The sequence below is a fragment of the Aulonocara stuartgranti genome (genome assembly GCF_965226115.1).
Source record: "Aulonocara stuartgranti genome assembly, chromosome: 11".
In the NCBI taxonomy this organism is placed as follows: domain Eukaryota; kingdom Metazoa; phylum Chordata; class Actinopteri; order Cichliformes; family Cichlidae; genus Aulonocara; species Aulonocara stuartgranti.
In genome coordinates, this window is record NC_138947.1 from 6,372,968 (window position 1) to 6,386,804 (window position 13,837).

The window sequence follows — 13,837 nt, forward strand, 5'->3', positions numbered from 1 at the left end:
TTAAACCACCAGCTCACTTCCACTCCGGGATCCAGGTCACAGGTCTAGACCAGAGCTGCACTGGAATACATACAACAGAGAAAAAACCCTCTTGCCCCCATCGCTAATGTATTTTGCTTACTGATTGTACTTTAGTTGTTGCCAGTAGAGTGTTAGTGGGGCAGCACTGTACTTTTATTTTTGCTTCTGGAGGTACTTTATTACTAAATGAGTGATTTCCCCTTTGGATTTTTAACACGATGGCATTCATCTTTGTTGTTATTCTTTATCTTTTTTGGTGGTTACGCAGGCTAACTGCTGATTAGCAGGTTGAATATAGTGCATTATCAAATAAACCACATGAAGATATCACTCTGCAAATAAGCGACAACCTATTATTTTCTCCCTACAGGACTATATTGATTTAAAGTGACTCAACACATTATCACCAGTTTCAATGAAAATCTTATTACCAAAGAAATCCACCCAGATATGAGTGAAACTCACACTTCTAAACTGGCCACAGAGGAAACCCATTTAAATCAAGTTAAAAGGTCAGACTCACTGTCCCGACACTGCTTAGTATAATGCTGATTCTTGATTTTTAGATGTTTGGAATATTTGTGTGTTGTGCCAACTAAATCTACATAACTGCATTTGTTGTGAGCTACTTCAGTTCAGATTGTTTGGGAAGAACTATGCTAAGGTCTTCATAAAGTCCAGTTGTCTCTCTTCCAGCTGGACTCTGTCATGCACGACAAGTCTGATGTGGTGAGTCCAAGGAAAGACTCTGACTGCTTGTCCAGAGAAGCTTTCCGTGAATAAGCAGCAGAGCGACTCCATACCGTTTATGGAAATTTAAATCTTGTACTTGGAGTAGTCCAAGTATTATGCAAACTCTGTTTATTCTGAGCTCACAGAACTCAGAATAAAGAAACACTGTTCACTTTTACTGAAAAATGCAAAACGCAGAGAATCAAACAGAAAGCTACTTTGCCTGTTTGGTCTCTGAACAGCTTTAAGGGAGCAGAGAGAAGAACCACATCCGCTACTGATTGGTTGTGTTATTGTCATTACAACAGAACTTCCCCCTCACCCCGTCCTTCATACAGGCCCAGGGTTTCTTTTCACCAAACAAGAGGAAATGGTTTTTCCATATGTGCTCTACATAGACTAACATCCCAAACTCTGTCTTTCTGACAAATATAATCATAGACATTTAAAGTGATTCTACAGTCTTTTAGATATAGTTTGTCAACATCGCTGTGAAATATGTACTCAGTATAAAATACTGCACTTTTCTTTTGTTGCATATTTCACAGCAGTTTCTTTAAACCAAAATAAAACCTTAGATGTGTAGCCATGAAAAATAATACTTTGCACAAATTATGAATTATGTGCCTTAGAAATCAGTCCTTGCTGTTATAACAGAAGTGAGTAAGATGTTGTTTAAATACCACTAGTTATAGATGCTATGTAACTTTAATAAAGTTAAATATTTGGGTAAAGTGAGCTTCCTGAATGTGTGTAGATATATTAGGTCAACTGATGACCTTCAAAATCAGTTGTGCATCTTTTGTGTCTCATTTTGTGGAGCAAATGTTGTACTAGAAGATACCAAGTATAGTGAGTATAGTTACTCAACAAATGTGCATATGTACCAGAAACTTGTCCATTTATTTCATCCAGCCACCTTATGGTAGACTGTCCCAAACATGTAGCACAGGATCAGTGAGGATTAAACAGCAGGTAGCAGTGTTTCATACAGTTCATACAGGTGAGCTCTTACATTTGTTGAAACATTTTTATTTTATGGTTAGCAAAAAAACAAAACAAACTACACTACAGATTTTTATTTATTTATTAGACATTCTGGAGCAGTTATATTACTCTCTTTGTGGGTGCTACATATAAACTACATATGAAACACAACCGCTTTAATCTAAGCAACAATAAAAATACTTTTTATGTTACCACTTGTAGCATTCCTTAGATAAATTATTGCACAATGAACAGACTGCAAATACAATCAGATTACTCTTAAATCCTTCTTTGGAGTATTTTGCTATAGAGCAGCATGGTGAAGCTGTGCTATCCACATGTTTTAGGCCCTAATTTAATTAGTATCTTGAGCATCTCTGTCATAACTCCAGACAAACTATTGGGAAACCTCATCATTATGAATCTGTTGTGGCAGAGTCAAACTTTTACTTCATGTAACCCCACTGCGTAATCTGCGCGGTGGTCTAACCTATATGTTTCATGCAAATATGGACTGCATAGATTTGATCCAAAGTCTTGAAAAACAGCCCCAGCCCCCACCCCAGGGCGCTCTCCCTGCTCCGCCTCACCACCACCATCCTGGCCGAGAAGTTTTCCCTGTTTCTTCAGGAGACTTTCTCCTCCTCCATCCGTCCACCGCTTCGCTTCTTTTCACTCTTCATTTGAGCAACAAAGCACATCCGGCCATGTTCTTTGCACCTCTCCTGTTTGCCTCTTTGATGTCGCTCGCCGGTGTGTGCTCCGGAGGCTCGGACGCGCCCCGGGGTGTCGCGGTCGGCTTCGTCTTTGACCTGAAAGCGAAGTGCGAGCCGCCGTGCGAACACGCCGGAGTCTGCATCCGCAACAACACATGCTTCTGCTCCCGGGGCTACGAAGGAGAGACCTGCCAGTATGGTGACGTGACAAACCTTTTATTTGCGCGTAATTTCAAATTCTGATGATGGCACAGGGAAGACCTCGTGCCAAGCTCAGCTATGAATAAATGGTTTAATGTGCCACTTTATTTATTGACCCAGTTTATGACTAACTTATTTTGTTGCAAATTAATTTAAAGTGACGAAGACTTCTGAGAAAGAAGGTCAAAACTTTGAAGCCTATTAAAAAAACTGTGGTGGATAATTTTGCAGCCAACTGTGATCCCAAATGTAAAAATGGAGGAGTGTGTCTTCGCCCTGGAAAATGCAGATGTCCTCCTGGATTTGGAGGAAGATATTGTCACAAAGGTAAACGAGTTCATGGGAGCGGGACAGTTCTAATACATTAAGTGTATTAACACGTGTGTGCGTGTCATGATGACAGTTATTCTTTGCTTTTGGTGTATTTTCCTGCTCTATTCATTTGTATTCAGTTTACTATTATTCAGAATACTACACACAGTTTTCAGCTGTTGCTCACGTACTGCCTCATTTGTTTGTCTAAGTTCTTAAAACATTTTATGGATTAGATTTTTTTAAATGTGTTTTATTAAGTTTATGAATGCATAAGTTAATGCATTCCAACAGAATGGTGTGTAGTGAAGAATTTCCTGGGTGCTTTGGGGAGTTTATACCCAAATTAACTTAAATCTTTTGTGGTATGGTAAAAATATCACACGAACAGTGTGTGTGTGTGCGTGTGTGTGTTTTGCAGTGACGTGCGATGGGGGATGTTGGAACGGAGGAGAATGCACCGCTGTCAACGGCGTGGCCAAGTGTATCTGCCCTTCAAGCTGGGCCGGATCAAAATGCCAGGAGGGTTCGTGGCTGTATCTAATTACCCAATTAACACAGGAGGTCAAAGGTGCCAAATGGAGCTGTTCATCAGCTGCAGACATTAGTGGATGTTTAAGGCTTTTTATGGCTCCAAGAAGCTGTCACCAAGGGAAGCAACAGTCAGTCTGACTTAGTGGATGAGGCAGACATGCAGGTGTAACAACTGGAGAGCTGTGGTGAAGTTTGTAATATTGGCAGAAAACTGCAGTTCAGTTTGAACTGGAAAAAAAAAAACAGCAAAGATTGAAAAGCCAATTTTTTATATGTCTACCAAGATTTTTCTTCAAATGAAACTCAGACTTGACTTTTTAGTGATGAAAATCTGTTGTTAGACTGCTTCCACTAATGCATTCTCCATGTGAAATTAAGGATCTGTTGGACTAGCAATCCGTCTTCTGTGGTCTAGATGAAATATTCAGCCTTGCCGCTCTTCTAGGATTAAAGCTGTTTCATTCATTAGCTGACTCGATGACTTCCTACGCTCATTTTCCATATTTGCTAACATACACATTATACACATTGGGTCATTGGCACCGGGAGGGCTTAAATCTAATATGAACTCCTTCTCTTATATGCATGGCACTAATTTTACAAGTACACCATCAACATAAAACCACAATTAACTTAGCAACCAACACAACAGACCAATCACTTGCTAAACATAATGTCATAGGATAGTTACATATGTAGTTAAGCAGGAATCATAAAGGCCAGGATGATGCTTGAGCAAGTGAACCATATGCTGAAGTGCTGCAGGGACCTGCAAAGCTCGGTGGGGTTTGTAGATAATAATAGTGAAGGCCTGATCTCTGCCTGTCCACTCTTTACTGTCACCGTCCAATAAAGGCTGAAAATGCCTGAAAAACGTCACGTGCATGTACCAATGGTACATTACAGCCGCTACTGCCACTGTATGGTCTGACCAATGTCAAATTTTCACATTTGACTTTTGCCTGAATTAAATAAAAATATGTTCACATGTGTTCACAAAGCACAAACTTTTATTGTAAGTTTTTCTTTTTCATATTTCTGTTCCACGCTGAGCAAACCCCTCTATGGTTTGTTTCCCATGCAGCAATTTGTCCCCAGGGCTGCAGGAATGGAGGGCTGTGTGTGGCTCCAGGAATCTGCAGCTGCACGGAGGGATGGTTGGGTGGTGCCTGCCATATGGGTGAGTACACTGTTCCCAAAGACCGATAACGTTTTGCTGTGATGAGACTGGGTTAAATAATCGAGGAGTCTCAGATGTACGGAGTCGTGTTATGACCCCAATTCTGATGCTGGCCCTTCACTGGGAGCATTTATTCCTTATGATAAAGTCTTTTTCATTTCATCCAGTTCCGGTACTTTCTGCTCTCTTGACTACATTGCACCATTCTCACACCAGTGCATTTTACATACCCGATTTTTCTCTTTGCACCTTGGATTTGCTTTTCAGCTTAGTGTATTTCCAGATGTCACAACACTTCACACCTTTGAGACCAGCTGCTGGAGTTTATGATGCTAGAATTTACAAGCTCTTCACTCATTTCCCATTCCCCTGGTTTTACAAATAGTACCTGTGCTTTTGTTTTCTTTTGTCCGTAGCTGTATGCAGTCAGCCCTGCTTGCACGGAGGGAAGTGCGTTTCTCCCAACAAATGTCGCTGTCGACCTCCTTTCTCTGGACCTCGCTGCGAGGAGAGGAAAAAGTCCCACTAGTGCACCCAAGGATCAAACAATGTTGTGGGGGTGATTATGTTTTTATACTGGGACGTAGTTAGTTTTACAGCAACTGTGTGGAAAAGATGGATGTAGCCACTATGATGTCACCCTTAAAGTTAGTGAAGACCCATCTTGGGAGTTTTAGAAACAGGCTGGAAACACCATAAAACGTACCCTCTTTCTCACCTATTTTACTGTAAATGTGAATATAACTTGCAAATTTGACATCATGCTGTAGGCAATAAATCTTTTTATAGACTTATACACAGTCAGACCGTGGGATTTGTGGTCTCAGTGATCTCTTTTAAAAAGCAGCTAAGAAGTCATCTTTTCAAACTTCCCTTTGGGTATCATTTATGTCTTTATTTCTAGTGTTTTGTTGTGAAGCACTTTGTAATGTTTATCTTGAAAGTGCTATATATAAAAACAATTTTACTTTAACTTTTGCAACCAGTTGGCCCCTGCTGTTCATTAGAAATGAGGCTGGTTTAAGGTACATCAGCAGTGGTTTCACATTTCAGACAAAACGTTCATCCCTCTTTTTATATAAAGTGTACCGTTTTAGTTTGTTTTTATTTTATTTTTAAATATTGAATGTGTTTTATGTTGTATAAACACACAATATACTGTAATTTGTCATTAAATGAAGAAAAAATAGACATTGTTTTTATTATAGTACCACCGTGTAATGTGGAACAAAATATAGGGCTTAATATATAGTACAGAGAGCGTAGAAAACAAGCCCTATATACAACCTCAACACCAGCGTTGCTTTCATCCATATTTGCCAATAAATGTATAACAAACTCAAACAGGCCTGATTGGGCAATATATTAATGACAGCAAATAAAGAAAACAAAACAAATGCAACTTTTGTTAATATGCAACATATTCATATCAAAGCCTTCATTATGCTTACTCAAGAAGCAGGCTCAAGCTGTTTTTTCCCCCTCATAAGATAGAAAGAAACAGTGCAAATCTAAAAGGTGTGATGGCAATAACCTCCACCACGTTATTTTTCTTAACCAACTACTGTGTACGGCACACAGGCCTGCATAAAATACACTGTTAATACATTTAACAGATGGGTGTTACTTTGAGCCTTGAGGTAGTGATCTACACAGACAGGAAAAGACAAGTGCATATATCAAATCGTTCTGTTACAGTTCTAATGTGCACACAGCCACACATTACAGCACATGCCAGTATCCAAAGTCTCACTCATACACACCACAGGTTATGGTGCTTTCTTTGTTCTTTGTGGCTTCTTTAGTACATTCCCGATTTGTTTGCCATCATGCCTGTGATGCCTGTGAAGTACAAAAAAAATTTTTTTTCATTTGTTTGGTGCCATTTTATTTGATGCAATGTCCCAAAATGTAGCCTGCAGCCCCCTAGTGGGCCAAGAAAGTACTGCATGTGCTCCATGGGGCTATTTGCAGTTAAAAAGTAAATTTGAAATAACCATAAAATACATATGATTAAATTTTTTTTTAAATTTTTCAAAAGTAATAAGAGGTTATAAAATAAAAGCAGTGTGTTAAATTCAAGGTTTTTCTGATGTATATTTGATCTGACTTTTTAAAAATATATCTTAACATTAGTAGAAAAAGACTGAATTGAATAGTGGTTATCAGCAGTCAGAAAGAATTAAACAGAGATTTAAAAAAAAAAAAAAAAAAAAAAAAAAAAGGAACAGAAGATAAAAAAAAATCAAAAAAATAAATACTGAGTTGTCCATTTTTTGAGATGCACAAAAGGTGCCTAATAGTTTTTTGGTGTGTCATTAATAGAGCTGGGCGATATGAGATTTTTTCATATCACGATATGTTTTTTTCATTTCAGGCGATAACGATATCTATCACGATATAAGCCAAATAACTATATTTGTAAGATTTAAATGTGCCGTTGCTCACAAGTAAAATGTGAAATAATCAGCAGCTTGTTTTTAAATATTTATTTCCCATAATAAGTTCAACAGGGTAGATGTACTTAAGGAACATGAGACTTTTTCAGATAAATAAAGGCAAATATTGCAAACTACACAAAAGGCAGCCGCTAAAGCGTTTAAGTTTCAAAATAGAACAAATGAAACAGACTAAATTGTCAATTCCACTTAGAAACAAAATATTAATTCTAAAAATAAATCTTAGTTTGTTTTAAAGAAGAACAGACAAAACTGACTAACTTTTGTCAATATCAAATAAACTGAGAACTAAAAGGAAATTCTCAATCTCTCCTTGTTGTATAGCTTAGCTTTTCAAACAGTTTTAACAGTTACTTTAGTCTGACAAAAGCCAAATGACGAATTAGCGCTTCCAGTCAGAGACTGAGGCTACGTCCACACGTACACGGGTACTTTTGAAAACTGAGATTTTCCGTTTTCGTTTTAAAAAATAATCCCGTCCACACATAAAGGCAGAAATGAAGGAAAACGCTGCTATGAACATGCCAAAGCAGCAGGTGGCGCTAGATTCCTAACCGTGCAGAAATGTTGGCCAATCAGAAGTCTAGAAGCCTTGGTGGGAAAAAGTAAACAAAGCTGGGGCATAGAAGCAGAACCGAGTCATATGTGTGGACGGACAGTAACTGTGTATATGTAAGCATTTAAACACTGCAGAGAGTACAATTAACAGTATTGTAGAAATTCATTTCACCGAAACAATAACGTGGCGCACAGTGTGACGCATGCACCAGTTTATTGTATTTCCAGACTTGCTTTCGGCACAATTTACAGTGCACGCTACTCTGTTTTTTGTCAGACTTGAAATAGCCGAAATACCTTCACACTACGGAACTTCTATGGCTCTTCCGTTCGACAATCTCTCCGGCGTTGGAACCATCATCTGTTTTCTCTTCGGTCACGCTCGGTTGATTTTTCTAGTCGGCACACTCATTTCCTCCATTATGCGCTGGCTGCTTCCCAAACAAACACACGTGCGGCTTGGCACTTGTGCTGTACGTAACAAGTCACGCGACGTGACGCTGCGGATGTGATTGGTTCGGCTCTGCGCTACTGAATTTGGATTGGCTGACCTTTTTTTTTTTTTTTTTTTTTTTTTTAAGAGAACAAGAGCGGCGAGGTCTATCGCGATAGCTTAATTTCTCTATCGAGTAAAAGTTATATCGCGATACATATCGTTATCGTTCTATCGCCCAGCTCTAGTCATTAATATCACATTTCTCTTAAAGACACTATATATTTTTTGATTTATTTTTTAATAGCCTGAAATATTAAACAGAACTAAACATTTCAGTCATCTAGACCAACGATATTCATCTAATGAAGCTTTGTTCTATGACTCTATTGTAAATCTTATAAATCTATAAATCCTGGAGTTATCAGTGTTCTTTATGACTTTTCCCACCGGGATATGTTAACCATGACCCCATTTCTCACCTTTATTGCACAAGTCAGTCCGTTGTAACCTTTCCGACAGTGGCAGTAGTCAGGCAGCACACACCTGCCTCCGTTCAGACACCGCTGTTTACACACCGCTGGAGAGAAAGTCACAATTAAAACATTTGATCTATTATTGTTTTTCTTTTCATGGTCAATTCCTGTTAAACTCTACAATCAGAAAAGAGTCTTTTATTATAGTTCAGGCTGTCTGTTTGATTGTCATTTGGAAACACTTGAAACACATGATCAAAACAATTATCTGCAAAAAAGAACTTGAAGGAAAACCAACGATCATGTCTTCTACTTCATTATTTTAAACAAAGTGATCTCAGTCTGCAAACTCTCCAGGCCAGACTGCCTCTTGCCCTGTGACAGCTGGGATTAGGCTCTAACCTGCCCACGACCCTGAATGTGATAAGTGGAACGAAATGGATGGATGGATGGATGAATTTCAATCTGCATGAAAATGTCTGTTTTTCCTTTGCTTGAGTTCATCTCTCCAAGAAGTATCCTGTAATGTGGTACAGTAGTTTTTGTGTATTTGTCCTGAGAGTTAAGGAGACAGCAGTTCTCCTTTTGGCAGAGGAACAGTTTAATTTGGTTCAGCAATAGTTCAGGAAAATTGGTTATAAAGTAGTCCTAGTTAAAGTATTTGGTATGTACCCTTTGCCGGATTTTACCTAAGAAAAAACTGAGCTGTTACTGAAGCTGTTAGTGATATTATTACATCTGAGGAACAGACTCACCTGTTTGACACTGAAGGCCTTCCCAGCCAGCGGGGCAGTGGCAGGTATTTGGTCCTACACACTCGCCACCATTTTTACACTTTTGTAGACACACAGCTAAAATAAGAACAGTGAGGGAGGCATGAACACCAAAGCAGCTTCTAAAAGGTTTTATCTCAGAAGCCCGACTGGACTGAACAGATAGGTAAAAGGTTAAAACCCAAAGTGCTGAGATTAGGCATTTGCAGGTCAGCCAGAAAAGATCTAGCCTCGCCTCTGTCAGTGCGCCCCAGGGCGGCTGTGGTTACACTGTAGCTTGCCATCACCAGTGTGTGAATGTGTGTGTGAATGGGTGGATGATTGTGTATAGTGTAAAGCGCATTGGGGTCCTTAGGACCAAGTAAAGCGCTATACAAATACAGACCATTTACCATTTAGCTGTGCTACATTAAAACGAAAAAATAGGACTTTCTAGCCACTAAAATAATTTTTAAGAACCAAAAAATAAATAAATAAAGAAATAATGTTTGCCTGGAAGCCTGAATTCAGGGCAGAAAAGCTAACACCTTTTGGTTTTTAAGTATCTCATCTTCCTTCATTTTATGTAGTTCTTATTAAAAGTGGATGCCGTCTTGAGGGCAAGATGATTTAAAAGATTTGCATGAATAAAAGTCATGCATATGCATATTCATATGAATATTAAAATATAAATTGTGCACTGTTATTAGGAGACAATTTGTAAACTTTTTAGAGAATTTCTTACAACAACTACTGTGTATGACTTCTTGTTAGTTCTTGTGAGTGCTATTACCCAACCCCACCTAAACCTAAACCAAAGTATAAGAAATGAAGCTGATTGAATTACATGTTTTTTGGAGCTATAGCTGGTAATTTTTTATTTGTTGTGTATTTTATGTGTATCAAGACATCCATGCATCACTCACGTATGTTACACCTCTTCCCTCTCCATCCAGAAGCACAGGAGCAGGTGTTGGGTCCCACACACTTGCCTCTGTTCATGCACATAGGCTCACACACACCTGGAACAAATTAAAACCCAAATGTTTAAATTGTGAGCTGTTACTTTGAACAGTACTTCAACTATTTAGGCTGTGATATCACTTACTCTTTTGACACCTTTTTCCTGTGTAGCCTTCAGGGCAGGAGCACACGTTGTTTCTCATACATTGACCTCCATTCTTGCAAGGAGGATTGCAAACAGCTGAAAGACAGCAATATTAAACTGTGAGGAACCCAGAAAATGCACATTTCAATCAGACTGAAGCTTAGAGATTGGATTTTATAGCAACATTGATATGACTTAAAAGAGAGGAAATGCAACATTTAGGTGTGTTTTGTTGAAAAAGCATCACTTCACTTCTTTCAGGCATTCTCAACAGATGTTAGCTATTATGAAAGATAAACAGAGTCAAGAAACTATTTGAAACCTCAGTAAGCTGAATATGTTTGTAACTAGGGCACAGCCTGTTCACAGAGATTGCAACCCCAGTTACTTTCTACCATGGGGCAGCATTTTGCCAGTGGGTGTCCTAAATGTGTAAAATATGTATGCCGCTGTTTGAAATATTAGCAAAAATATGCTAATCATTGACTTAAATGATCTCACACTCTGCACAGTTCTCACTCCTGTCTGCAAGTTACTAGTAGATGCCATTAACATTACTTGCAATGTGCAGAGAAGAGAGACAAACCTACAGAGATTTCTGCAGTTTAATAAATGTATGCCAGTGAGTTTTGCTGTTTCAAACAGAAAGCAGCCTCAGGCTTTTGCTAGTTTTAATAAAAATGAAAGTCAGTCTGTACAAATTGCTGGAAATATTTGACTATAATTCCTCATTGTATTAATCATTGTATGTATTCATCACAAGCTTACCAATTTGACACTGGGAGCCAAAGAAACCACTGGGACAGGCACATACGTTAGGCTTAACACAGGTTCCTCCATTCAGACAGACGGGTTTACAGAGAGCTGCAGGTGACGTAAGGTACAAAAAGCTTTATTAAGAGCCAACATATGTACTTTTAGATTTACAGTATAAATAAGAGAAAAGGTTCCTGCAGTACTGATATATTTTGAGTACTTATGTGCAAGTCAGATTGAGTTTTGTGCCACTTAATTATGCTGTCAGAATTAAACACTCTAACAGAAGGAAGCTGCAGTCTGAATGCATGCTTAGCTACAGGTCGTGTTTCTTGCCTGAGTTGCACGTCGGTCCGTACCAGCCAGGTTGGCATTTGCAGACATCGGGAGAAACGCACACGCCTCCATTTTCACAGTGCCTGTTACACACCACTGACAGACATAAATCATGTAGTGCAATCCTAGATTAAACCGACCCACTTAAACAAAAGGGGTACTGATCGATGCATTGTGGAGGTTTATGTAAAATGTAAAAACGATGCAAAAACACTTAAGTCACATCTCACTGATTTCACATCGTGGTCCCACGTAGCCGTAGGAGCAGGTACAGAGGTTTCTAGCCAGGCAGGTACCTCCATGCTGACAGGGCGGCTCACAGCTCGCTGAACACAAACAGTGACACTCCTCAGTGTTCTGCGAGCAATTCAAGTATGTAAGCAATGCAAACCAGTCGGCAGTTTTGACTGGTTTGACTATGACTCCAGGTTACCTTCCTCACAGGTGGGCCCTCCGTAGCCTGCAGGACATTTGCACACATTTGGTTTCACACACTTCCCCCGGTTTTTACAGTCAGGCCGGCAAATGGCTGGGATGAAAGGAAACTGTCAGCTTTAAAAAACACAACTAGACCCTGAGATATAAGAGCCAAATCCAGAGGCGAGTGTGATTTCATTAGCTCGCGCTCTGTTTCTCACCTATGTGGCAGCTGTATCCAGTGTAGCCGTCTTTGCAGGTACAAGTGTTTGGTAGAGTGCACTCCATGTTCTGCCCACACGGATACCTGCAAACAGCTGAAAACAAAGTACATTTATGAGTATGTTTCAGTACTCAAAAAGTTGCCCAATTGAGGATTCATTTCATCATTTCAGACCAAGACCACGCAGAGCTAACCAAAATCCACCATGACTATAAGGTACAATTGTGCGATAACATTAAATACTGAAGCACTTTGTGGTACAAAATATCACTTTTTCACCTTTACTGAAAAATGTATGCCCCTTGCAAAAGTTTTTTTTTGCAAGAGCCAAAGTTGCAAGAGCTTTTTCACCAGAGCCAAAGGAAAATCAATCAACATTGTTATCAAAATCATTTCTTTAGCACTTTTGTTGTCAGTTTAATTTATTCAGTCATGAAAAGTAGAAGTATAAGACCACTTTACCTTTACATGTGACTCCATCTCCGGTGTAACCGTATGGGCAGCGGCCACAACTGAAGGACCCAGATACTTTGGGCTCACAAGAGACACCCGGGAAGCAGGGAGAGTCAGCACAGGTCACGTGGGGAGCTGCTGACCCCCATCTGATCCCCGTGGAGAGGTCAGGGGTCAAATCCACCCCACTGGGCTGACCCCTGTGGACAGTGGGAGCAAATGTTCTGACTGTGGTTTGATCCTGTGAAGTCGCTGTGCTTTTTCTGTCAGCAGGAGAAAGTCTCCTGATATTTGTTGCTTCTGGTCTCGTTCTCCTGTCAGGAGGTCGTCTGTTTGAGGAGGAAGTGGAATTTGATCTGGTGACGTGAAAATAACTGTCTGCTCCACTGGTGACTGTCCCCTGAGCTGTTAGAGGACATGACTTACAAAGTCATAGAAATACAGGCTTTATTGTCAACATTATTCAAAACATTCCACTTATATATTGCTGGATAATAGCCAGAAAAACTTTAGACTTGTCTTACTTTCACAGACAAGCATTTAAACAATTTTGTAAACAAAATCAGATGAAGAAATGGAGGCAAAATATACACATATACCCAGCTTATTTCATTCGTTTACAAGGTGCACAAAGCCAAAGGTGCATAAATTGCTCCACTCTCACCTGCTGATGTACATTTCTGGCCATTTCCTTGCAGACCAGCAGGGCAGGGTCCACAGACGAAGCCTGCTGAAACATGGATGCTCTCGAAACACTGCACTCCTGGGTAACACGGCCCTCTGGAGCATGGCGACGGTTTGGACCTCAACGAAACCTGTGGTACCCTCACTGGTGTCACCACCGCTTCAACCACAGACTCTCCTTCAAAACAAATAGAATGTATAAATGTTCTCTAAGGCAGAACTACACATAACTATACAAATAAAATGTAGACTTACTCATGCAGTTTTTCCCATCACCGCTGTATCCTTGTGGGCACGATCCACAAAAAAAAGAGCCTACCGTGTTGTTACAGCCCACCCCAGGGAAACAAGGCTGTGAGACACACTCGTCTATATCCTCTCTGCATGTACGCCCTGACAACACATGAAACAGCAGACCTTATGAGGAAACACGGAATCAATTTCAATAAATAAACAAATATTTAAAATCATAAATTTGCTAAGAAGAGGAAAACAGGAG

The 13,837-nt window shown here is 39.6% G+C and overlaps 3 protein-coding genes across 5 annotated transcripts in view; 1 reads left to right on the plus strand and 2 right to left on the minus strand.

Annotated features, from left to right (window-relative positions):
* LOC309717530 (zinc finger MYM-type protein 1-like) overlaps window positions 1-13,837 on the minus strand; it is a 122,474-nt gene that overhangs the window by 42,629 nt on the left and 66,008 nt on the right. The window lies entirely within an intron of this gene.
* seraf (Schwann cell-specific EGF-like repeat autocrine factor) lies at window positions 1,769-5,785 on the plus strand. The gene is made up of 5 exons (XM_082551730.1): window positions 1,769-2,655; window positions 2,889-2,984; window positions 3,391-3,495; window positions 4,588-4,683; window positions 5,100-5,785. Exons 1-5 carry the CDS (start codon window positions 2,235-2,237, stop codon window positions 5,210-5,212), a joined length of 831 nt encoding a protein of 276 aa, XP_082407856.1. The 5' UTR covers window positions 1,769-2,234; the 3' UTR covers window positions 5,213-5,785.
* Window positions 5,860-13,837, minus strand: part of vwde (von Willebrand factor D and EGF domains) — a 28,678-nt gene continuing 20,700 nt past the window's right edge. For all 3 annotated transcript variants that reach the window (XM_082551728.1, XM_082551727.1, XM_082551729.1), the window contains exons 19-31: window positions 13,594-13,731; window positions 13,319-13,516; window positions 12,664-13,059; window positions 12,200-12,295; window positions 11,995-12,090; window positions 11,792-11,887; window positions 11,562-11,657; window positions 11,238-11,333; window positions 10,470-10,565; window positions 10,288-10,383; window positions 9,365-9,460; window positions 8,616-8,713; window positions 5,860-6,525 (exon numbers count right to left, since the gene is read on the minus strand). In XM_082551728.1, the coding sequence (XP_082407854.1) occupies window positions 6,511-6,525; window positions 8,616-8,713; window positions 9,365-9,460; window positions 10,288-10,383; window positions 10,470-10,565; window positions 11,238-11,333; window positions 11,562-11,657; window positions 11,792-11,887; window positions 11,995-12,090; window positions 12,200-12,295; window positions 12,664-13,059; window positions 13,319-13,516; window positions 13,594-13,731 (1,613 nt within the window). In that variant the 3' untranslated portion in view covers window positions 5,860-6,510. The remainder of the gene's footprint in view (window positions 6,526-8,615; window positions 8,714-9,364; window positions 9,461-10,287; window positions 10,384-10,469; window positions 10,566-11,237; window positions 11,334-11,561; window positions 11,658-11,791; window positions 11,888-11,994; window positions 12,091-12,199; window positions 12,296-12,663; window positions 13,060-13,318; window positions 13,517-13,593; window positions 13,732-13,837) is intronic.